A 25,076-nucleotide genomic window follows, 5' to 3' on the forward strand; every position below is an offset into this window, starting at 1 on the left:
AAAATATTAAAAAGAATGCAAAGAAGAAGATATATACATGGGACGGGACAAGACAAAGACGTCTGACTGCTACGCCATCTTGGATATTTCTGTTCAATTCAAGAGGTGCAGCTCTATTTCCAATTTTCACTTTTACCAAGAATATCCGTGCTGTCCATGCATTCGGCACATGACCTCCCGCGGCAGCATTGCTCTGGCTACTAAGCAAAAACTAACATATTACAATATACTATTTATTTATGCAATTCATGCACTGGTGCTTTTGTTTAAGAATGCAGCAAATAATTTCACCTGTGCTCCTGGCTGATTATATAATCTTTTTAATTTCTACTTTGTCAAAAGCTGTAACTGGACTTTATTCTTTACTATAACTCTATTACTAATCGATTCTACAAATAAAGGTGATCAAATGAATTACACTGTTTTTATTGTAACGGTAACAAAAATAGGCCTATATTTTATTCCTAGGAATTTGTAGGATTATACAAAACATATCCTTTACTCTGTCTAAACAAATAGCTATACTTTAAAAAATATATAATTCCACAGTTATTCATGCAATCCTTTAAAATTGTTTATGCACTATTTATCAAGCGATGGTGCTTATGTTTGCGGCACCTTGCGTGTTGAGATGCTTAAGACGATTCTTCAAAAATAAAGTTATTGGATTTCTTGGAAATGTTCTTAATTCCAGCATGGCTCAACCCTTGTCTTAAATTCATGGAAGTTAGGAAAATAAGCTAATGAAAGCAATTGAACATGTTTAGTTGACTAAGAAAATTCATCTAAAAGTTTCAGTATTGACTGATTGTTTTCAATCCAAGCATATTTGTTAGATCAGTAAGAAATATGCTAACATGATTGCTCTTACTAGCTAGCTCATTGCTTGGCAACAATCATGATCTTAAAAATATAATTAAGTTAATAATAAAATCCTACATTAAGAAGAAATGTTTTAGGAATTGCACTTACAAATTATCTTAAACTTATTTTGTTTTTATATTTTAAGCTTTTTTTGTGAATCTGGGCCCAGGTCATGATCAATTATATATTTATTTTTAATTAAACATTGCTGCAACAAAATCATGTGGTAGCAGTGAAAAAAGTGTAGAGCCCTGCTATGTCAAATCAAATGTATTTATATAGCCCTTCTTACATCAGCTGATATCAACATACCATCCCGGGACAAGGCCGAGTATAGCCCACAAAGATCTCTGCCACGGCACAGCCCAAGGGGGGGCGCCAACCCAGACAGGAAGACCACGTCAGTGACTCAACCCACTTAAGTGACGCACCCCTCCCAGGGACGGCATGGAAGAACACCAGTAAGCCAGTGACTCAGCCCCCGTAATAGGGGTAGAGGCAGAGAATCCCAGTGGAAAGAGGGGAAACCGGCCAGGCAGAGACAGCAAGGGCGGTTTGTTGCTTCAGCCTTTCTGTTCACCTTCACACCCCTGGGCCAGACTACACTTAATCATAGGACCTACTGAAGAGATGTGTCTTCAGTAAAGACTTAAAGGTTGAGACTGAGTCTGCGTCTCTCACATGGGTAGGCAGACTATTCCATAAAAATGGAGCTCTATAGGAGAAAGCCCTGCCTCCAGCTGTTTGCTTAGAAATTCTAGTAACAATTAGGAGGCCTGCGTCTTGTGACCGTAGTGTACGTGTAAGTATGTACGGCAGGACCAAATCGGAAAGATGGGTAGGAGCAAGCCCATGTAATGCTTTGTAGGTTAGCAGTAAAACCTTGAAATCAGCCCTTGCCTAAACAGGAAGCCAGTGTAGGGAGGCTAGCACTGGAGTAATATGATCAAATGTTGGGGATCTAGTCAGGATTCTAGCAGCCGTATTTAGCACTAACTGAAGTTTTAGTGCTTTATCCGGGTAGCCGGAAAGTAGAGCATTGCAGTAGTCCAACCTAGAAGTAACAAAGGTATGGATTAATTTTTGGACAAAGTTTATGATTTTGCAATGTTACGTAGATGGAAAAAAGCTGTCCTTGAAACAGTCTTGATATGTTCTTCAAAAGAGAGATCAGGGTCCAGAGTAACGCCGAGGTCCTTCAGTTTTATTTGAGACGACTGTACAACCATCCAGATTAATTGTCAGATTCAACAGAAGATCTCTTTGTTTCTTGGGACCTAGATCAAGCATCTCTGTTTTGTCCGAGTTTAAGAGTAGAAAGTTTGCAGCCATCCACTTCCTTATGTCTGAGACACAGGCTTCTAGCGAGGGCAATTTTGGGGCTTCACCATGTTTCATTGAAATGTCCAGCTGTGTCATCCGCATAGCAGTGAAATTTAACATTATGTTTTCGAATGACATCCCCAAGAGGTAAAATATATATTGAGAACAATAGTGGTCCTAAAACGGAACCTTGAGGGACACCGAAATGTACAGTTGATTTCTCAGAGGACAAACCCTCCACAGAAACAAACTGATATCTTTCCGACAAATAAGACCTAAACCAGGCCAGAACTTGTCCGTGTAGACCAATTTGGGTTTCCAATCTCTCCAAAAGAATGTGGTGATCGATGGTATCAAAAGCAGCACTAAGATCTAGGAGCACGAGGACAGACGCAGAGCCTCGGTCTGACTTAATTAAAAGGTAATTTACCTCCTTCACAAGTGCAGTCTCAGTGCTATGATGGGGTCTAAAACCAGGCTGAAGCGTTTCATATACATTGTCTTCAGGAAGGCAGTGAGTTGCTGCGCAACAGATTTTTCTAAAATTTTTGAGAGGAATGGAAGAGTTTTTTTATAATTTCTTGGTCAAGATTTGGCTTTTTCAAGAGAGGCTTTATTACTGCCACTTTTAGTGAGTTTGGTACGCATCTGGTGGATAGAGAGCCATTTATTATGTTCAACATAGGAGGGCCAAGCACAGAAAGCAGCTCTTTCAGTAGTTTAGTTGGGATAGGGTCCAAAATGCAGCTTGAAGGTTTAGAGGCCGTGATTATTTTCATCATTGTGTCAAGAGATATAGTACTAAAACACTTTAGTGTCTCCCTTGATCCTAGGTCCTGGCAGGGTTGTGCAGACTCGGGACAACGGAGCTTTGGAGGAATACGCAGATTTAAAGAGGAGTCCATAATTTGCTTTCTAATGATCATGATCTTTTCCTCAAAGAAGTTCATGAATTCATTACTGCTGAAGTGAGAGCCATCCTCTCTTGGGGAATGCTGCTTTTTAGTTAGCTTTGCGACAGTATCAAAAAGACATTTTTGATTGTTCTTATTTTCCTCAATTAGGTTGGAAAAATAGGATGATCGAGCAGCAGTGAGGGCTCTTCGATACTGCACGGTACTGTCTTTCCAAGCTAGTCGGAAGACTTAGTTTGGTGTGGCGCCATTTCCGTTCCAATTTTCTGGAAGCTTGCTTCAGAGCTCGTGTATTTTCTGTATACCAGGGAGCTAGTTTCTTATGACAAATGTTTTTAGTTTTTAGGGGTGCAACTGCATCTAGGGTATTGCACAAGGTTAAATTGAGTTCCTCAGTTAGGTGGTTAGCTGATTTTTGTCCTCTGATGTCCTTGGGTAGGCAGAGGGAGTCTGGAAGGGCATCAAGGAATCTTTGGGTTGTCTGAGAATTTATAGCACAACTTTTGATGCTTCTTGGTTGGGGTCTGAGCAGATTATTTGTTGCGATTGCGAACGTAATAAAATGGTGGTCCGATAGTCCAGGATTATGAGGAAAAACATTAAGATCCACAACGTTTATTCCATGGGACAAAACTAGGTCCAGAGTATGACTCTGGCAGTGAGTAGGTCCGGAGACATGTTGGACAAAACCCACTGAGTCGATGATGGCTCCGAAAGCCTTTTGGAGTGGGTCTATGGACTTTTCCATGTGAATATTAAAGTCACCAAAAATTTGAATATTATCTGCGATGACTACAAGGTCCGATAGGAATTCAGGGAACTCAGTTAGGAATGCTGCATATGGCCCAGGAGGCCTGTAAACAGTAGCTATAAAGTGATTGAGTAGGCTGCATAGATTTCATGACTAGAAGCTCAAAAGATGAAAACGTCGTTGTTTCTTTTTTGATAAATTAAAATTTGCTATCGTAAATGTTAGCAACACCTCCGCCTTTGCTGGATGCGCGGGGGATATGGTCACTAGTGTAACCAGGGGGTGAGGCCTCATTTAACACAGTAAATCCATCAGGCTTAATCCATGTTTCAGTCAGGCCAATCACATCAAGATTATGATCAGTGATTAGTTCATTGACTATAACTGCCTTGGAAGTGAGGGATCTAACATTAACCTCTCTAGTACATGTGGGACGAACTCGTCCCACCTACGTAACAGCCACTGAAATCCAGTGGCGCGATTTTTGAATCGTTAGAAATGCTATAACTTCAATTTCTCAAACATATGACTATTTCACAGCTATTTAAAGACAAGAATCTCGTTAATCTAACCCCACTGTCCGATTTCAAAAAGGCTTTACAACAAAAGCAAAACATTAGATTATGTCAGCAGAGTGCCCAGCCAGAAAAAATCTGACACCCATTTTTCAAGCTAGCATATCATGTCACATAAACCCAAACCACAGCTAAATGCAGCACTAACCTTTTATAATCTTCATCAGATGACACACCTAGGACATTGTGTTATACAATACATGCATGTCTGTTCAATCAAGTTCATATTTATATCAAAAACCAGCTTTTTACATTAGCATGTGACGTTCAGAAAAAGCATAACCACCGCAAACTTCCGGTGAATTTACTAACAGTTTGCTAAATTACTCACGATAAACGTTCACAAAAAGCATAACAATTATTTTAAGAATTATAGATACATTACCCCTCTATGCACTCGATATGTCCGATTTTAAAATAGCTTTTCGGATGAAGCACATTTTGCAATAATCTAAGTACATAGCCCGGCATTACAGGGCTAGCTATTTAGATACCCACCCAGGTCAGCATCCACCAAAATCACATTTCCTATAAGAAAGATGTTCTTACCTTGCTTGTTCTTCATCAGAATACACTGCCAGGACTTCTACTTCAATAACAAATGTTGGTTTGGTCCCAAATAATCCATCGTTATATCCAAACAGCGACGTTTTGTTCGTGAGTTCTAGAATGCTTCTTCGCGGTGTCGCGCATGGCGCATTGGCGTGTCAAAAATGTCTAAATATTCCATTACCGTACTTCGAAGCATGTCAACCGCTGTTTAAAACCAATTTTTATGCCATTTATGTCATAGAGAAGTGTTAATATTCCGACCGGGAGTATGCATTGAGCCTAAACAGCCGAATAAAATTTCTCCTCAGAAGCGACTCATGCACGCGCATCATTGAAAGGTCCTCCGAGCATCCACTTACAAAAGGCGATAATATATTTCAACCTGAGGTTCCCTCGTAAACCTTCAGTTATTTCGCGGGCTCTGAGAGCCTATTGGAGCCCTGGGAATTGTCACGTTACAGCTAAGATCCTTACTTTTCAATAAAAAGAGGTAAGACGCACGACTCCTTGTCAGACAGGGTACTTCCTGCTTGAAGCCTTGTCAGGTTTTTGCCTGCCATAGGAGTTCTGTTATACTCACAGACACCATTCAAACAGTTTTAGAAAATTCAGAGTGTTTTCTATCCAAACCTGAACAATAATATGCATATTCTAGCTTCTGAGTTGGTGTAGGAGGCAGTTAAAAATGGGAACATATTTTTTCCAAAATTCTCAATACTGCCCCCTATACCAAAGAGGTTAAGTAGTCCTATTTTGAGATGTGAGGTATCACAATCTCTTTCAATAATGGCAGGAATGGAGGAGGTCTTTATACTAGTGAGATTGCTAAGGCGAACACCGCCATCTTTAATTTTGCCCAACCTATGTCGAGGCACAGACACAGTCTCAATGGGGATAGCTGAGCTGACTACACTGACTGTGCTAGTGGCAGACTCCACTAAGCTGGCAGGCTGGCTAACAGCCTGCTGCCTGGCCTGCACCCTATTTCATTGTGGAGCTAAGGGAGTTAGAGCCCTGTCTATGTTCGTAGATAAGATGAGAGCACCCCTCCAGCTAGGATGGAGTCCTCAACAGGCCAGGCTTGGTCCTGTTTGTGGGTGAGTCCCAGAAAGAGGGCCAATTATCTACAAATTCTATCTTTTGGGAGGGGCAGAACACAGTTTTCAACCAGCGATTGAGTTGTGAGACTCTGCTGTAGAGCTCATCACTCCCCCTAACTGGGAGGGGGCCAGAGACAATCGATGCCGACACATATTTCTAGCTGATTTACACACTGAAGCTATGTTGCGCTTGGTGACCTCTGACTGTTTCATCCTAACATCGTTGGTGCCGACGTGGATAACTATCTCTATACTCTCTACACTCGCCAGTTTTAGCTTTAGCCAGCACCGTCTTTAGATTAGCCTTAATGTCTGTAGCCCTGCCCCCTGGTAAACAGTGTATGATCGCTGGATGATTTGTTTTTAGTCTAATACTGCGGGTAATGGAGTCGCCAATGACTAGGGTTTTCAATTTGTCATGGCTAATGGTGTGAGGCTTCGGCGTCTGACCCCATAACGGGAGGAGCAGAGACCAGTCTCGGCCTCCGACTCGCTTAATGGGGAGAACCGGTTGAAAGTTTGTCGGCTGAATAAGCGACACCGGTTGAGCATTCCTACAGCGTTTCCCTCCAGAAGCCATGAGAAAGTTGTCCGGCTGCGGGGACCGTGCGAGGGGATTTATACTACTATCTGTACTTACTGGTGGCACAGACGCGGTTTCATCCTTTCCTACACTGAAATTACCCTTGCCTAACGATTGCGTCTGAAGCTGGGCTTGCAGCACAGCTACCCTCGCCGTATGGCGATCGTTCTCCTGTATATTATAAGTACAACGACTGCAATTAGAAGGCATCATGTTAATGTTACTTAGCTTCGGCTGTTTGAAGTCCTGACGAACCATGTCCAAATAAAACCTCCGGGGTGAAAAAGTTGAATGAAAAAATTTGAGTGAGGGAAAAACTACAAATATATGGTAATGAAAAAGTAAAAACCGTGAAGTAGTCAGGTAGCAAAGTAAGATTGGCAACAACACGCACAGCAGCACGTAAACAAGTCTGCAAGTTGTGACCGGAAACAGGAAGCCAAACAATCAAAGGAAGCATGTCATGTGCTATGTGTTTGGATCAGTCACAGTGTTTAGTCTGAACAGAGGCCAGAACCCGATATGTGTCCGCTTCGTCTTGCCCTGACTGTGTTTAGTTTATACTTATTTGGAGGGAAACCATTTGACCGCGCTGTCACTCCTGCTCTCTATCTCCTGCTCGGAAACGTTCTCTCTTGAGTCAAATGATATGGAGAGAATTTGAGGATATACAAGGGAAGGAGGTAATGCTCTCTCCCTCAGTCCTCTGACTGAGACACATATCCTTTTCTGTTTCTCTGTGGGAGAATGTGAATTGGATCGGCTACACCATGGTGTTCCCCTACAGAGTTCTATTGAAGCTACTGTAGACTTTCATTGCAGAAGTGTTTTAATCCATTATTTGGTGGCGTGAATATATTGATAATAGTTTTATCTAAAGTATAACTTTTGTAAATGTTTTACAATTTTTATGAAATTCACAGTGGATGGTCCTTCCATTCCTCCTCTGAGGAGCCTCCACTGCCTCGCGTCCTCTCGCCACTATCCCCGCCTCCTTCTCAAAACCCATTAGAGAAGGTCAGAGGGGACAGACCTCTAGCTATCTCATCCAATGGGATTTGAGGAGAGAGAGGATGCGAGGGGTATGCAATTCAGATCTTCCCTCCCTCTTTTTCTTGCTTGCTCGCTTTCTCACTCTCTCTCTCCTTCGTCTCACTTTGTCTATCTCGTAACTTGGTGTCTATTGTCTAGAGTCTAGACACAGAATCACTCAACCTGCCCCATAGCATTAGCACCCAGACAACTGCAAAATCAACTGTGACCGAGGGATTTATCTATGGTCCCTGATTCAGAGTTCAGATAAGCTCACATAACTCTTACCTCAATGAATGATTTACAGAAGTGTGTAGCCCTCAAGTCAAAATACCGCCCATATAGATACTGACAGGAGTGTACAGTTCATCGTATGTAGAGACATTAGTATGTGTAGGTCTATGCTGAAGGCTGAGGATCGTTCCACCCAGTTTTGATACAGGGCCATATTAGTTAGAGCACACTGTAGTAAAATGCTTTGCAACAGAAAATGATATCTTGGACACGTTTTAGGTAGTCCTTGTTTGTTATTTTTCTTCCCTTTGATGACTAGTGAATATGACCCTGGTTCTGGTTCCTGACACTACTACTTACCCTGTCCTCCTGCGGGTCTCCAATATGACGTTCGCCAATCAAGAGGGTGCTTTTGGTGGCAGCTTGCAGAAGGCCAGGTGGGGAGGGGGAGGGATGGAGTTACTGGAGCTGCATTGCGCAATATATGCATGCGTCAAGTCAACAGAGTAGTCCGTCTTTGTCTCGGTCCTCTGTCATGTAGATGCAACAGACTCCTCTGTTCTCCTATCCTGTTTAAGCTGTATCAGCCTGGTTTGTATGTTTGTCTCTAAGACACTGCTGTTGTGATTGTAGTGTGCTCCCTCTGATGTCAACAACAGACACACACCTCTGCCTAAGGTCCAGTACTCTGTGTGGAGCAGCTACTGACATGCTGGAAAGCTGAATGCTGTTTCCCATCCGAACCTGCAGCTCTGTCCAAACCATCCAGCACATACACACAGTCATATACAGTCATGATCTTCGTCATTCGATTGGAAACTTCCCAGAGGCAGAGGACCTTCCATCTCCTAAGTTGATACGCCTTCATTTGAAACCAAAGGTATCCACAAAAAGCCAAGAAATCACTTGCAGTCAACAAACACAACCCATGCTGTGTTATAGGTTCTTGTGCGGTGATGTCATGTAAAGAGTATTGAGGAAGGGGGAAAAAATAGAAAACGATATCCATCTAGATCAGTTTTTTGTTTGTGTGTGGGTGCATGCGTGTGGAGGCTACGCTAAAGCAAACAAGGCAATCCGACTTCCCCTGAGGGGAGCAAAGCCATTGGAAACATGGCCTCACACCCACAAAATATCCCCAAATGTGGGACTCATCATCAATGGCAACATCGTTTAAAAGTAACCACCTCTTTCTCACTCCCACACTACCGTGTTAATAAACCTCATGCAGAAGTCTTGCATGAAGGGGAAACTTGTTCTCCTGTTCCATAAGGCTGTAATTTAGTACCCCCCCCCCCTTCAAGCTCTTTTTCGTAATTCTTTTACATTGAACAGTTTTGGAAATGCCATACCCCAAGGTTGTTTTTGGAGTGAAAAAGGGTTATGATGTGGTGTCTTAACATCCTGAAGTTCTCGCACCCTTGGAAAGGAAACTTGTGCTCCCATCCATACCATTCTAATTTCTAACAATAGTATTTATTCTCTCCCTCCCACCCTCTCGTTCTCTTCTTATTTTTCTCCCTCTCTCCATCCCCCTCTTCTCCATCTCTCTCCTCCCCTTCAGGGGTAGGAGCGGACCCCGGTAGGCCGTTGTGTAGGAAAGCCAAGGAACTGAGGAAGGCACGCCGGCTGCAGAAGGAGCAGAAGAGACAGGTTGGGGGTGGAGTCCCGGCCTCTGTGACCTCTAACCCCGCCACCCCCATCCAGCTCAACCAACCCAAAGCCCTGGAGGAGTTCATCAACGAATCTCTGCCCGATAGTCCTCTGCACCGCCTCGAGGTAAGCGAGAGAGGGGTTCAGGTCTACAACTACTTCCTAGCCCCTACTCATTCAGTGTCTACAGATCTGAAGGAACCGGATGCGTGTAAATAATACAGTGATGGCGCCACCTAGCCTTCCAGTGGCTTTAGGTGAGGTTCCTCTATATTGCTTTACGTCTATCCACTTCCAAAGGATCTACCTTCAGACCCGGCCAGAGAGAGGCCTCTATCTGCTGGCACAGTGACTTCACCATGCGTGCCTGTGGGGAGAATGGTACGGCCAGAGCTCAAGTGGAAAATCCAGCACTTCACGACACAAACTCAACCAAATAGTAGCCTGACCACACACACTGGGTCAGGTTACCCCAGAGCTCTGCATTGTTTATAAGAGATGTAAATGTACTTTTGGCTCTGGGATGTACTGCAGGCAGGGCTACATCCCAAATGGCACCCTATTCCCCATAACCTATAGTGTATTACTTTTGACCAAAGCTCTATGGGCCCTGGTCAAAAGTAGTGCACTATGAAGGGAATATAGTGCCATTTGGAGCACAAGCCCAGAGGGATAAAAATGTCCCTTTCCAGTGTAAGGCGAAGTTTTGGTCCATCCTCTTGACTTTCGCTGAGGTTGGTAGTCTAGAGTGATGTCAGCTTTTGATTAAGCCAGACCTTGAGACGAGCTATTCATTCACTGACTGGCATTGAGCTCCCATCAGACTCCTCTCCCAATCAGCTCATCTTAGCTGATTAGATTACTTCCATTGGCTGTGATGTTTGCTCATTCAATTTCCTTAAGTGGATGTACACACAAGGTCAAGCCACCCAATTGAAGGTTAATTTGTTGTTTGGCAAGTTAAGATGATTGAAAGGCGCATGTGTTTGAAACACGAGTTTGTAGGCCTAAAGCATGCCGATGGGCTGCAATCAATGCTAGGAATTGGGATGTTTAGGATTCTGATGAAATGGCGATAATTGAATCTGTTTTTTGCCATTCACACCACTCTTTATGACTTTGGGAGTCTTAGAGACTTCAGCAGGAGCCTGTTCAGGATGATCAAATATACCAGAAAATTCAGAATTAGATAGAAGTGAATTGAGTCGAGCAGATCTGACTGCCTGTCATGTAGAATAGGGATCGTGCAAGTCTGCTCTATTTATTCTATTTATATCGACAACTTTCTATCAGAACGTTTCATATCACCAAATACACCCCCGTTCAGATTTGTTGAGTAAGCTGTGGAGCTACAGGGGGAAAACTGAAGGTCTTGGACCGCAAGGATATTTTGGGTGTTTACACGAATGCAATTAACAACACTCCAGCTCCACTTCATCACCAGCACAACTGTTAAACATGTCAGACCGCCTGAGTGATGGAGTCAGACAATCATTAGGAAAGGACCGGGAGGAGGAGAGAACCATGTACATATGCCCCCAATGAAAGAGACATTGACAGGAGAGGTGATCGAGGGTAAGGGGCCCCTGACTATAGTTAAGGCCCCTTCCCTTGTATTGATAGAGACATTGAGACTGTGGGAATCGTAATAAAGCCTTTTCCTTTAATCACAACCCTTTTCTCATCCACAACCCTTAGTGTTTTACAGTAAAACTAGTGGCTTTTAGTGAAAGACATAGATGACATGTATGGAGGGTCAGGTTGGGACACATACTTGTGCCCTTGCCACCACCAGGGGTCAGTGTGGCCACATGATTGACACCCCCCTTCCCCAAAGGGAAGCGTGTAACACCAACCTGTGTCTCTCTCTGTCTCGCTCAGTATGCCTTCCTATTATTTATTATCTTTTAGTTAAAACCCACTCCCCTCTCACGCGTTGACTTGCTCTTGTTTGGCCATTGGCCTTCTCTGTTTATCAGACACATTCTTTAGTCGGCGAGTATCTCTTCTGCGCGTTTTATCAAAGAGAACTGGATTTGGGCTCACACAGAGTTCCACATGCGCATCGTCTTACAGGGGCTTTTGAAGGCCAATATCTCTCCATTTTAATTAAGTGGCATTACAGAAACATTATTGGAATGGTTTGGTGTTAGTCTGTCGGTGCCATCTCATTCGATTGTTATGAGAGCGTTGCGTTTTCACCAAACTATCCATTGTGGTGTTGCCTCAATAAAACTATTTCGTCGTATCAAAAGATATCTGGAGTTTTAAAAGTAAATTAAAGAGGCCTTACTTACTATTATCTTTTACGTAAAAGGCCCAAGATCTTTGTTTGAATATACAATGCGTGTACCAAGCAGTCATATGACAGCCCTGTGCATGTCCAACTCAAACAAACCTTGGGTTAAATTCCCTCGCAGGCTACTATTCAAATGGCAGGGGCATGTTGGCCAACAAAAGCTTAAAAACAAAGATGTTTAATTAAAATTAAGCTGGGGGGATTATGAAAGTTGAATTCTCACATTCTCAACACTAGTGGTTATGCTTTATCCAAAACTCGAAGGCCTGTCTACCTCACTTTTGGGCCTGTTTAAAACTGGTTCTAATTCTCCCCTACTGTAGCTTGACATGACATGGTGAAGCACTGGAAATGGGGTTTATAACACACACACACACACACACACACACAGGTCATGTTTGAGTGATCTCTTTGGTTTTTCAGGAGATCAACCCAGGTAAGGTCTTTAAATTATGTTTCTGTTAACATGATGACAAACACTTGTGATATTTACCCTATTTGTTCTCTTTTGTCATGCTCTGACCTGTCACTCTGCTTGTCTCCATGGAGATGGACACAAACACTCCCTCCTCCTTTATCAACCTCACTGCTTGGGTGTAGCACCAACACCTTTGGTTGCGGTAATAGAAAACTGCATTGTAAATAACTCCCACCCAATATAACTTCTGAACGCTGTTTATTGTGTTAATCATTCAGTCAAATACAAGATGTATAATAAAGGCTCACCTTGGTGTATCCTGTCCCCACACACGTGGAATATAGAATGATTACTTAATACAAAACATCTTCTTAAAATTTTTCACAAGGGCCTACCTTAAAGGAGGATAACGGCTTAGATGGTTAAAGCCTGATGTGGCATGCTTGAAAATGAGAAATGTAACACTCAAAAAGATTTGCCTTAGTTTGCTAGTACCCATAAGTGACGGACAGTTAATAGAGGAAGAGACATTCAGTTTACCCACCATTCTGTTTCTTTCATACTTTTTTAAATACATTTTTCCTCCCCCTGCTTTAATATGTGAATGTGACGTACCCTCTGTGTGGATTTGTCTCCACTTATCGTTCTGTGTCCTATTTAAATGACTGTCTTTTTATTTTTGTCTTAACCCTTCTCTGCCTGTCCCTCTTTTGAAGGTGAGGCTAGTGCGCTCCAACCCCCCCAGTTCACAGTTCAAAGCCTCTTTCGACGCCTCCTACCAGGTGTACAAACTCTACCAGATGGCCATTCACCACGACCCTCCAGACAAGCCCACCGAGAGCCAGGTCAGGGGTCAGCAGGTCAACCTGCTCAAGGGGCACAGGGGGAAGGGAGGGTGGGAGGGCGAGGGTTAAGAGGTGCTTTTGATATCAAAACACAGTGAACAGTGTTGAGAGTAAATTCAATTGTCTTTATTATAAATCCAGATGTGGAAATTTGTCTTTGGCTTCATAACATGATTTATATAAAAACAAACAACAATAAAACATCTCGTCAACATTGGGTGAACATCTTGAACCGACAGATGTAATTGTTATCTGGAGTTTGCCAAATGGTATAATCAGTCTCTCTCCAATGTGAGCGAAGTATCTCTGACCAATGTTTGTGTGCAATCTGTCATCAGGCAACTAAGATGATACAGATGAAAGTGAATTGGGTGCTAAGTGAAAGGGAATGGAGACATTTGATAGAGTAGTGGAGGGGAAATGGCGAGAACGTGGAATTACGTGACATGGAAGAGCAAGTTACCATAATCACACTCTGGCTATGGAAGTGGTTAGGATGGAGAGAAGAAAAAATTGAAAGTGTGACTCTGGGTCAGTGGAGGCAGCTGAGGGGAGGACGGCTCATAATAATGGCTGGAAAGGAGCTAGTGGAATGGCATCAAACACATGGAACCCATTTATTTGGTATCATTCCACTTACAATGCTCCAGCCATTACCATGAGTCTATCCTCCCCAATTAAGGCTTCACCAACCTCCTGTAGTATGGGTATGAATGAAATGGAGAAAGTGAATGAAGGACTTAGGATTAGGGGAGTGTGTGTGTCTGTGTGCGCACTCTCTTACATGTTTGTGGATGTCTGAATGTGTGTGCATGTGATTTCTTGTTCGCTCGCAGGGGGAAATGTTCCCATACACGGAGGAGGGTGAAGGCAGTGTTTCTACAGGTGCCTCAGTCTAATTGGGTCTTTAGTTTCTGGTTGTGTCCTAAATAGCACCCTATTCTGTACCTAGTGCACTACTTTTGACTAGAACCAAGTAGTGCACTATGTAGGGAATAGGGTGCCATTTGGGATGCTGCCTCTAGCTGTTTGAATACGGTGGCAGTCAGGTATTCATTCCCACCCTCTTCCTCTTTCCTTCGTCAGTCTTCCAATCCCTCTGTGCCCATCACTCCTGCTAGTTTGTTTTTATTTCATTCCCAACCAGTCACAGTTGTTGAACTGAAGCATCCACTTAAAATTCAGTGTTAGCATTAGTTTGTCGTTTTTGCCCATGCTGGCACTTGACACACTTGGAGGATTGTCTCCGCTCTGCGGTTCTCACCAGACATTCGGTCTCGAAGGCTGGAGTTATACTATACCTCAGCCTGATTTTATCTGTGTAAATCTCACACCACTTGGGATATTGCTATTATCTCATATCTGGATGTATACAAGAGTAAAAGCGAGTGTGTAGATCCCTATCTGAATGTGAGTGTGTGTGGAATGTGGATGCCTGTTCCTTGAATCTCATATCTTAGAACTCCATTCAACCTCTAGTCCCCCTGTCTTTCACTTTGAGGGTTCGTCGTCAACCGTGACGCGGGGGTGGTACGCTAGCCTCATCTTCAGGGTCCCAGGATCCGTCATCTCCAGGCAGTAACCACCACTGGACTCACTCTCCCAGAATTCTTAGTTTTGGTTTGTTGTAAATTCTATGGTTGGAATCTTGATTGGCCTGACTTGTCTCAATTCAAAACCGAGCAGCTAAAAAAAAGAATCTATAGAACTTTGAACTGGGAGTCTGAATTGATTCAGTAGAACCTTTTTATAGTGCTAAACTGCTTATGCGGCATTGTCTAAAACCTCTCCACTTATTGTTTGGTTCCCCTATTATCTGTCCATCCCCCCTGCAAACCACTACCACATCTTCCTCCTCTTCATTCTCCTTCCAACACCCCAACTCCATACTGTATGTCCTCATTCTTCTTCGCCGTTTCTTTCCCCCTTCGCTGTCCCCACTCTCGACAACCAATGTTGACTTTATCCATCCCTCCACTTCTTCTTTCACCATCCTCTCCGAAGGTGAGGCTAGTGCCGGTCAATGATGATGATCCTCAGTTCATGGCGACCTATGAGCAGTCGGCAGCGCTGTACGCACGCTACCAGATGGCCGTTCACGGCGACACCCCTTCCGAGTGTAACGAGAGTGAGGTACGGTAACGTTTCTGACATCGCACTTACTGTAATGCACAGGGCACAGTGACTGCCACAATGCTACCATGCGCTGTGCTGTACACGCCACCCTGCCACATTTTGCTCCTCTATCACAAACACCAGTACCATCCATAGAAGGGTTGAAATAATTTTTTGTTACCAATTAACTTGAAATAAATATGAGTATTAATGTCAGCAGAAAATATGCCTAGATATGAATATTCATGTATTTATATTAGGGGTCGACCGATTAATCAGAATGGCCGATTAATTAGGGACGATTTCAAATGTTCATAACAATCGGTAATCGGTATTTTTGGCCACCGATTTGCCGAATTTCTTTTTGTCTTATTTTTTTTATTTTTTATTTTTACCAAGGCGAGTCAGATTAAGAACACATTCTTATTTTCAATGACGGCCTAGGAACGGGGGTTAACTTCCTTGTTCAGGGGGGATTCGTTTTTGCAACCTTCCGGTTACTAGTCCAGCGCTCTAACCACCTGCCTTACATTGCACTCCACGAGGAGCCTGCATGGCAGGCTGACTACCTGTTACGCGAGGGCAGCAAGAAGCCAAGGTAAGTTGCTAGCTAGCATTAAACTTATCTTATAAAAAACTATCAATCTTAACATAATCACTAGTTAACTACACATGGTTGATATTACTAGTTTATCTAACATGTCCTGCGTTGCATATAATCAATGCGGTGCCTGTTCATTTATCATTGAATCACAGCATTCTTCGACAAACAGGTGTTGATTTAACAAGCGCATTTGCGAAAAAAGCACTGTCGTTGCACCAATGTACCTAACCATAAACATCAATGCCTTTCTTTAAAATCAATACACAAGTATATATTTTTAAACCTGCATATTTAGTTAATATTGCCTGCTAACATGAAATTGTGTCACATCTCTAGCGTTCATTGCACGCAGAGTCAGGGCATATGCAACAGTTTGGGCTGCCTGGCTCGTTGCGAACTAATTTGCCAGAATTGTACGTAATTATGACATAACATTGAAGGTTGTGCAATGTAACAGGAATATTTAGACTTAGATAAAATACGGAACGGTTCCGTATTTCACTGAAAAAATAAACGTTTTGTTTTCGAGCTGATAGTTTCTGGATTCGACATATTAATGACCGATGGCTCATATTTCTGTGTGTTTATTATATTATAATTAAGTCTATGATTTGATCGAGCAGTCTGACTGAGCAATGGTAGGCAGCAGCACGCTCGTAAGCATTCATTCAGACAGCACTTTTGTGCGTTTTGCCAGCAGCTCTTTGCTGTGCTTCAAGCTGTTTATGACTTCAAGCCGGGTGGGTATAATTTGTGGAACGTTCTAACAGGAATCTATTCCAAAAACTTCGTAAATAACAAGGTTGCCAAAAAACAACGCATACAAAGTTGTATAGCGGCAGAATAAGATACCGGGTAGGGAGTTTCGTTCATTGCGTTTTAAACTCATCACGTTTATTCCCGAAAAATGTCTGTCCTCACTCTGGTTGCCTATGGACAAACATTAAGAATAAGCTACGTGGTGAGTTGATGCCTATTCGGCAGCTAGTTAGCTAGGTTTGTATGCGTTGCTACTTTGTATGCGTTGTTGGTTGGCAACCTTTTACTTTACGTTTTTTGGAACAGGTTCCTGTTGGAACGTTCCACAAATTATACCCACCCCTTCAAGCCTATCAACTCCCAAGATGAGGCTGGTGTAACCGATGTGAAATGGCTAGCTAGTTAGCGGGGTGCACGCTAATAGCGTTTCAAAATTCATTCGCTCTGAGACTTGGGAGTGGTTGTTTCCCTTCCTCTACATGGGTAACGCTGCTTTGAGGGTGGCTGTTGTCGATGTGTTCCTGGTTCGAGCCCAGGTAGGAGCGAGGAGAGGGACGGAAGCTATACTGTTACACTGGCAATACTAAAGTGCCTATAAGAACATCCAATAGTCAAAGGTATATGAAATACAAATCGTATAGAGAAATAGTCCTATAATTCCTATAATAACTAGAACCTAAAACTTCTTACCTGGGAATATTGAAGACTCATGTTAAAAGGAACCACCAGCTTTCATATGTTCCCATGTTCTGAGCAAGGCACTTAAACGTTAGCTTTTTTACATGGCACATATTGCACTTTTACTTTCTTCTCCAACACTTTGTTTTGCATTATTTAAACCAAATTGAACATATTTCATTATTTATTTGAGGCTAAATTGATATTGATGTATTATATTAAGTTAAAATAAGTGTTCAGTATTGTTGTAATTGTCATTATTACAAATAAAAAAAAAAAGCACAAATATAGGTATCGGACTTTTGCGGTCCTCCAATAATCGGCATCGGCGTCGAAAAATCATAATCGGTCGACCTCTAATTTACATTCTATCTGTCAGCGATCTGTCCTGTTGAGAATTTTCTGCCGGTTTTCTTTTCCATTTTTGAGTACAATGTCAATGTCCTTAACATCACATGATTGCTCTGACCACGTAGCATGTTCACACAGCAAATCTCCTGCATGCTTGTTTGCAGATAAACTAACACACCACAATGGGTATATGTATGGGGTTAACAGTTAGATTACCCTGCATGCCATTATGTAAGTTGATTCCATTGTGTTTGATGGTGATTTATGACTAGGTGAAGTCAATACATGTCATTGCCTGCGTGTTTCATGCGCTGTGTCTCAAGGCATCCTATTCCCTATATAGTGCACTACTTTTGAGCAGAGCCCAGAGCAATTACAGGGAATAGGGTGCCATGTGTGATTCAACCAGGGTCAGATAAGACACACACATGGAACCCCATCGTTATTAATGACTCTTAATTTTTTTATTTCACATTTATTTAACCAGGTAGGCCAGTTGAGAACAAGTTCTCATTTATAACTGCGACATAGCCAAGATAAAGCAAAGCAGTGCGACAAAAACAACAGCACAGTTACACATGGATAAACAAAAGTACAGTCAATAACACAATAGAAAAATCTATATACAGTGTGTGCAAATGGCGTAAGGAGGTAAGGGAATAAATAGGCCAGAGTAGCGAAGTAATTACAATTTAGCAAATTAACACTGGAGTGATAGATTTGCAGATGATGATGTGCAAGTAAAAATACTGGTGTGCAAAAAAGTAAATAAAAACAATATGGGGATGAGGTAGGTAGTTTGATAGGCTATTTACAGATGGGCTATGTACAGCTGCAGTGATCGGTAAGCTGCTCAGATAGCTGATGATTAAAGTTAGTGAGGGAGATATGTCTTCAACTTCAGCAATTTTTGCAATTCGTTAGTCATTGGCAGCAGACAACTGGAAGGAAAGGCGGCCAAAGCAGGTGTTGGCTTTGGGGATGACCAGTGAGATATACCTGCTGGAGCGTGTGCTACAGCTGGGTGTTATGGTGACCAGTGAGCTGAGATAAGGCGGAGCTTTACCTAGAAAAGACTTATAGATGGTGGTTGCATCGTCAGGGCAATGTCATGGATTCAAGTTGAGTGACTGCAGTGCGATGCGGGAGTTAGTTTCACTCTAATAAACAGGAAGAGGCTGGCCTGAATACTGGATACTCCTCTCAATCAACAACTATTAATCACAACACTAGACTCTAATGAGCCAGTGTGGATCATATGGGTCATTCCACAAATAGTGCATTTTGGGTAGTGTAACTTAGTCAAAAAAACTGAATTTCAATTAATTTTAACATTGTCATAGAGAGCACGTTTGACTTCATAAAAAACATGTTTTCCCATCTCACGGGGAAAAACAAGACCTATAGTAAGTGCCAATAAAGTAAGAGTGACTGTAACAGGTTTGAGGTTTTATCTTAAATGAAACATAAATCCCCTTGTGATGGGGAATGGAAACGGAAACTTGTGTGCCCACGCAAGCTGCAATTGAGTGCAACCTTACACGGAAACCAAACCGGCTGCGTGCGTGCGCCATCGTGCATAAATTTTTGTCCCCCTACACCAAACGCGATCACGACACACAGGTTAAAATATCAAAACAAACTCTGAACCAATGACATTAATTTGGGGACAGGTCGAAAAGCATTAAACATGTATGGCAATTTGGCTAGTTAGCTTGCACTTGCTAGCTAGTTAGCTTGCACTTGCTAGCTAATTCGTCCTATTTAGCTAGCTTGCTGTTGCTAGCTAATTTGTCCTGGGATATAAACATTGAGTTATTTTACCTGAAATGCACAAGTTCCTCTACTCCGACAATTAATCCACACATAAAACCAATTCGGCCAACCGAATCGTTTCTAGTTATCTCTCCTTCCAGGCTTTTTCATCTTTGAACTTATATGGTGATTGGCATCGATACTTGCATAGTATTACCACGACGACCGGCAAAACAGTTTGTCTTTCAATCACCCACGTGGGTATAACCAATGAGATGGCACGTGGGTACCTGCTTCTATAAACCAATGAGATGGGAGAGGCAGGACTTTCAGCACGATCTGCGTCAGAAATGGAAAGGAGTTCTATTTTAGCCCTTGGCAACGCAGACGCTCGTTGGCGTGCGCGAGCAGTGGGTGCAATAATCGAATAACATGGATTTCGACATATATATTGCGACGCACGCGACGTGTCTGGTCAGCATGCCACACATTTTTTTTTTTTACACTGTTCAAACATTTCTAGCCCATCTTCATTATGGGTAATAGGGTGTTATGCTCGACTCACTCAGTTTTCCACCACTTAACACCAGAAAATGGCCAGAAAGAGTAGAACCAGCTCACCTGCTTTTACACTATGATTTGACTATTATACTGTATATTCAATGTTTCTTTTGAAAAAATTATTTTAAAAGGAATAGTTTCACCATATCAGTTCACGTAACAGGGTTGACCTTAAAATTAAGGACAGACTTAAATTCATCATTAATCACAAATTATCTTCAGAAATGACTTTGTCAAAGCAAGGACATAACTAGGGCTTTACAATTATGGTAAAAACTTTAAATGTTGGTGTAAGTGGGTTAAAACCTTCAAACTGATTTTTGGCACTTTAGCAAGTCTATTAATCTTAAATCTGATTTATTTAATTTTTAGTAAAGTCTCTATTAAAAAGCACTTCAGAAAGCATTCACACCCCTTGACTTTTTCCACATTTTGTTGTTACAGCCTGGATATAAAAAGGATTAAATTGAGAAAAATGTTTGTTACTAGCCTACCCAATAATGTCAAAATTGAAAAGCTGAAATGTCTTCAGTCAATAAGTATCAACCCCTTTTGTTATGGCAAGCCTAAATAAGTTCTGGAATAAAAATGTGCTTCAAAAGTTGCATGGACTCACTCTGTGCAATAAGTGTTTAACTTAGATTTTTGAATGACTACTTCATCTCTGTACCCCACACATACAATTGTCTGTAAAGTCCTTCAGTCAAGCAGTACATTTCAAACACAGATTCAACCACAAAAATCAGGGAGGTTTTCCAATACCTCGCAAAGAAAGGCACCTATAGGTAGATTGGTAAAATAAAAAGCTCACATTTGAATATTTCTTTGAGCATAGTTTAGTTATTAATTACTCTTTGGATGGTGTATCTATACACCCAGTAACTACAAAGATACAGGCGTCCTTCCTAACTCAGTTGCCGGAGAGGTAGGAAACCGCTCAGGGATTTCACCATGAGGCCAATGGTGACATGAAAGCAGTTACAGGGTTTAATGTCTGTGATAGGAGGAAAGTGAGGATGCATCAATATTGTAGTGCATAATACTAACCTAATTGACAGAGTAAAAAGAAGGCTGTACAAAATAAAAAATATTTCCGAACATGCATCCTGTTTGTAACAAGGCACTAAAGTAAGTTGCAAAAAATGTTGCAAAGCAATTAACTTTACAGTGCATTCGGAAAGTATTCAGACCCCTTTTTCCAAATGTTATGTTACAGCCTTATTGTAAAATGGATTATAAAAATGAAAATCCTCAATCTACAAACAGTACCCCATAATGACAAAGCAGAAATAGGTTTTTAGAAATGTTTGCACATTTATAATAATAAAAAAACCTCTTATTTCCATTCATCACCCTTGATGTTTCTAAAACTTGGAGTCCACTTGTGGTAAATTCAATTGATTTGGACATGATTTGGAAAGGCACACACCAGTCTAGATAAGGTCCCACAAATGACAGTGCATGTCAGAGGAAAAACCAAGCCATGAGGTTGATGGAATTGTCCGTAGAGCAATCGGGGGAGAAGAGCCTTGGTCAGGGAGGTGAAGCAGAAACTGATGGAGCTCCATAGTTCCTCTGTGGAGATGGGAGAACCTTCCAGAAGAACAACAATCTTTGCAGCACTGCACCAATCAGGCCTTTATGGTAGAGTGGCCAGACAAGCCTCTCCTCAGTAAAAGGCACATGACAGCCCGCTTGGAGTTTGCCAATAGGCACCTAAAGGACTCTGACCATGAGAAACAAGATTCTCTGGTCTGATTAAACCAAGGTTGAACTCTTTGGCCAGAATGCCAAACGTAACACCTGGAGGAAACCTTGCATCCCTACGGTGAAGCATGGTGGTAGCTGCAAAATGCTGTGGGGATGTTTTTCTGTGGCAGGGACTGGGAGACTAGTCAGGATTGATGGAAAGATGAACGGAGCGAAGTACAGAGATCCTTGATGAAAACCTGCTCCAGAGCACTCAGGACCTCAGACTTGGGCAATGGTTCACCTTCCAACAGGACAACGACCCTAAGCATACCGCCAAGACAACGCAGGAGTGGCTTCGGGACAAGTCTCAATGTCCTTGAGTGGCCCAGGCAGAGCCTGGACTTGATCCCGATCGAACATCCTTGGAGATACCTGAAAGTAGCTGTGCAGTGATACTCCCCATTCAACCTGACAAGAGCTTGAGAGGATCTGCAGAGAAGAATGGGGAAAAACTCCCCAGATGCAGGTTTGCCAAGCTTGTAGCGTCATACCTAAGACTCGATGCTGTAATCGCTGCCAAAGATGCTTCAACAAAGTACTGAGTAAAGGGTTTAAATACTTGCAGTACTAGTCAACTTTGAACACACCTTCTCATTCAAGGATTTTTCTTTATTTTTGCTATTTTCTACATTGTGGAATAATAGTGAACACATCAAACTATAGAATAACACATGGAATCATGTAGTAGCCAAGTGTTAAACACATCAAAATATACTGCTCAAAAAAATAAAGGGAACACTTAAACAACACATCCTAGATCTGAATGAAAGAAATAATCTTATTAAATACTTTTTTCTTTACATAGTTGAATGTGCTGACAACAAAATCACACAAAAATAATCAATGGAAATCCAATTTATCAACCCATGGAGGTCTGGATTTGGAGTCACACTCAAAATTAAAGTGGAAAACCACACTACAGGCTGATCCAACTTTGATGTAATGTCCTTAAAACAAGTCAAAATGAGGCTCAGTAGTGTGTGGCCTCCATGTGCCTGTATGACCTCCAAAGCCTGGGCATGCTCCTGATGAGGTGGCGGATGGTCTCCTGAAGGGGATCTCCTCCCAGACCTGGACTAAAGCATCCGCCAACTCCTGGACAGTCTGTGGTGCAACGTGGCATTGGTGGATGGAGCTAGACATGATGTCCCAGATGTGCTCAATTGGATTCAGGTCTGGGGAACGGGTGGGCCAGTCCATAGCATCAATGCCTTCCTCTTGCAGGAACTGCTGACACTCCAGCCACATGAGGTCTAGCATTGTCTTGCATTAGGAGGAACCCAGGGCCAACCGCACCAGCATATGGTCTCACAAGGGGTCTGAGGATCTCATCTCGGTACCTAATGGCAGCCAGGCTACCTCTGGCGAGCAAATGGAGGGCTGTGCGGCCCCCCAAAAATGCCACCCCACACCATGACTGACCCACCGCCAAACCGGTCATGCTGGAGGATGTTGCAGGCAGCAGAACGTTCTCCACGGCGTCTCCAAACTCTGTCACGTCTGACACGTGCTCAGTGTGAACCTGCTTTCATCTGTGAAGAGCACAGGGCGCCAGTGGCGAATTTGCCAATCTTGGTGTTGTCTGGCAAATGCCAAATGTCCTGCACGGTGTTGGGCTGTAAGCACAACCCCCACCTGTGGACGTCGGGCCCTCATACCACCCTCATGGAGTCTGTTTCTGACCGTTTGAGCAGACACATGCACATTTGTGGCCTGCTGGAGGTCATTTTGCAGGGCTCTGGCAGTGCTTCTCCTGCTCCTCCTTGCACAAAGGCGGAGGTAGCGGTCCTGCTGCTGGGTTGTTGCCTTCCTACGGCCTCCTCCACGTCTCCTGATGTACTGACCTGTCTCCTGGTAGCGCCTCCATGCTCTGGACACTACGCTGACAGACACAGCAAACCTTCTTGCCACAGCTCGCATTGATGTGCCATCCTGGATGAGCTGCACTACCTGAGCCACTTGTGTGGGTTGTAGACTCCGTCTCATGCTACCACTAGAGTGAAAGCACCGCCAGCATTCAAACGTGACCAAAACATCAGCCAGGAAGCATAGGAACTGAGAAGTGGTCTGTGGTCACCACCTGCAGAACCACTCCTTGATTGGAGGTGTCTTGCTAATTGCCTATAATTTCCACCTGTTGTCTATTCCATTTGCAGAACAGCATGTGAAATGTATTGTCAATCAGTGTTGCTTCCTAAGTGGACAGTTTGATTTCACAGAAGTGTGATTGACTTGGAGTTACATTGTGTTGTTTAAGTGTTCTCTTTATTTTTTTGAGCAGTGTATATTTTAGATTCTTCAATGTAACCACCCTCTGCCTTCATGACAGCTTTGCACACACTTGGCATTCTCTCAACCAGCTTCATGAGGAATGCTTTTCCAACAGTCTTGAAAGAGTTCCCACATGCTGAGCACTTGTTGGCTGTTTTTCCTTCACTCTGCGGTTCAACTCATCCCAAATCATCTTATTTGGGTTTGAGGTTGGGTGATTGTAGAGGCCAGATCTGATGCAGCACTCCATCACTCTCCTTGGTCAAGTAGCCCTTACACAGCCTGGAGGTGTGTTTGGTCATTGTCCTGTTGAAAACCAGATGGGATAAGTGTGCCTTGAATTCTCAATAAATCACTGACAGTGTCACCAGCACAGCACCATCACACCACCTTCTCCATGCCTCACGGTGGGAACCAGACATATGGAGAAAATCCGTTCACCTACTTTGCGTCTCACAAGGAGACGGCGGTTGGAACCAAAAATCTCAAATTTGGACTCATCAGACGAAAGGACAGATTTCCACCGGTCTAATGTCCATTGCTAGTGTTTCTTGGCCCAAGCAAGTCTCTTCTTCTTGTTGGTGTCCTTAGGAGTAGTTTCTTTGCAACAATTTGACCATGATAGCCTGATTCACGCAGTCTCCTCTGAACAGTTGATGTTGTCTCTTATTTGAACTCTGAAGCATTTATTTGGCCTGCAATTTGTGAAGTGCAGCAGCGGTAACTCAGGGTCTTCCTTTCCTGTGGCGGTCCTCATGAGCGCCAATTTAATCATAACGCTTGATGGTTTTTGCAACTGCACTTGAAGAAACTTTCAAAGTGCTTGACTGACCTTCATGTCTTAAAGTAATGATGGTCTGTCATTTCTCTTTCCTTATTTGAGCTGTTCTTGCCATATGGACTTGGTCTTTTACCAAATAGGGCTATCTTCTGTATACCACCCCTACCTTGTCACAACACAACTGATTGTCTCAAATGCATTAGATGGAAATAAATTCCACAAATTAACTTTTAACAAGGCACAACTGTGAATTGAAATGCATTCCAGGTGACTACCTCATGAAGCTGGTTGAGAGAATGCCAAGAG

The 25,076-nt window shown here is 42.7% G+C and overlaps 1 protein-coding gene across 3 annotated transcripts in view; it reads left to right on the plus strand.

The window, feature by feature from the left end:
- Positions 1-25,076, plus strand: part of ate1 (arginyltransferase 1) — a 226,021-nt gene that overhangs the window by 51,230 nt on the left and 149,715 nt on the right. Inside the window, exons 6-8 of one of the 3 annotated variants that reach the window (XM_029753413.1) lie at positions 9,493-9,707; positions 13,015-13,143; positions 15,148-15,276. In XM_029753413.1, the coding sequence (XP_029609273.1) occupies positions 9,493-9,707; positions 13,015-13,143; positions 15,148-15,276 (473 nt within the window). The remainder of the gene's footprint in view (positions 1-9,492; positions 9,708-13,014; positions 13,144-15,147; positions 15,277-25,076) is intronic. The other 2 variants (XM_029753415.1, XM_029753414.1) reach the window with 2 other exon arrangements.

Source organism: Salmo trutta, chromosome 5 (assembly GCF_901001165.1).
Source record: "Salmo trutta chromosome 5, fSalTru1.1, whole genome shotgun sequence".
NCBI classification, from domain to species: domain Eukaryota; kingdom Metazoa; phylum Chordata; class Actinopteri; order Salmoniformes; family Salmonidae; genus Salmo; species Salmo trutta.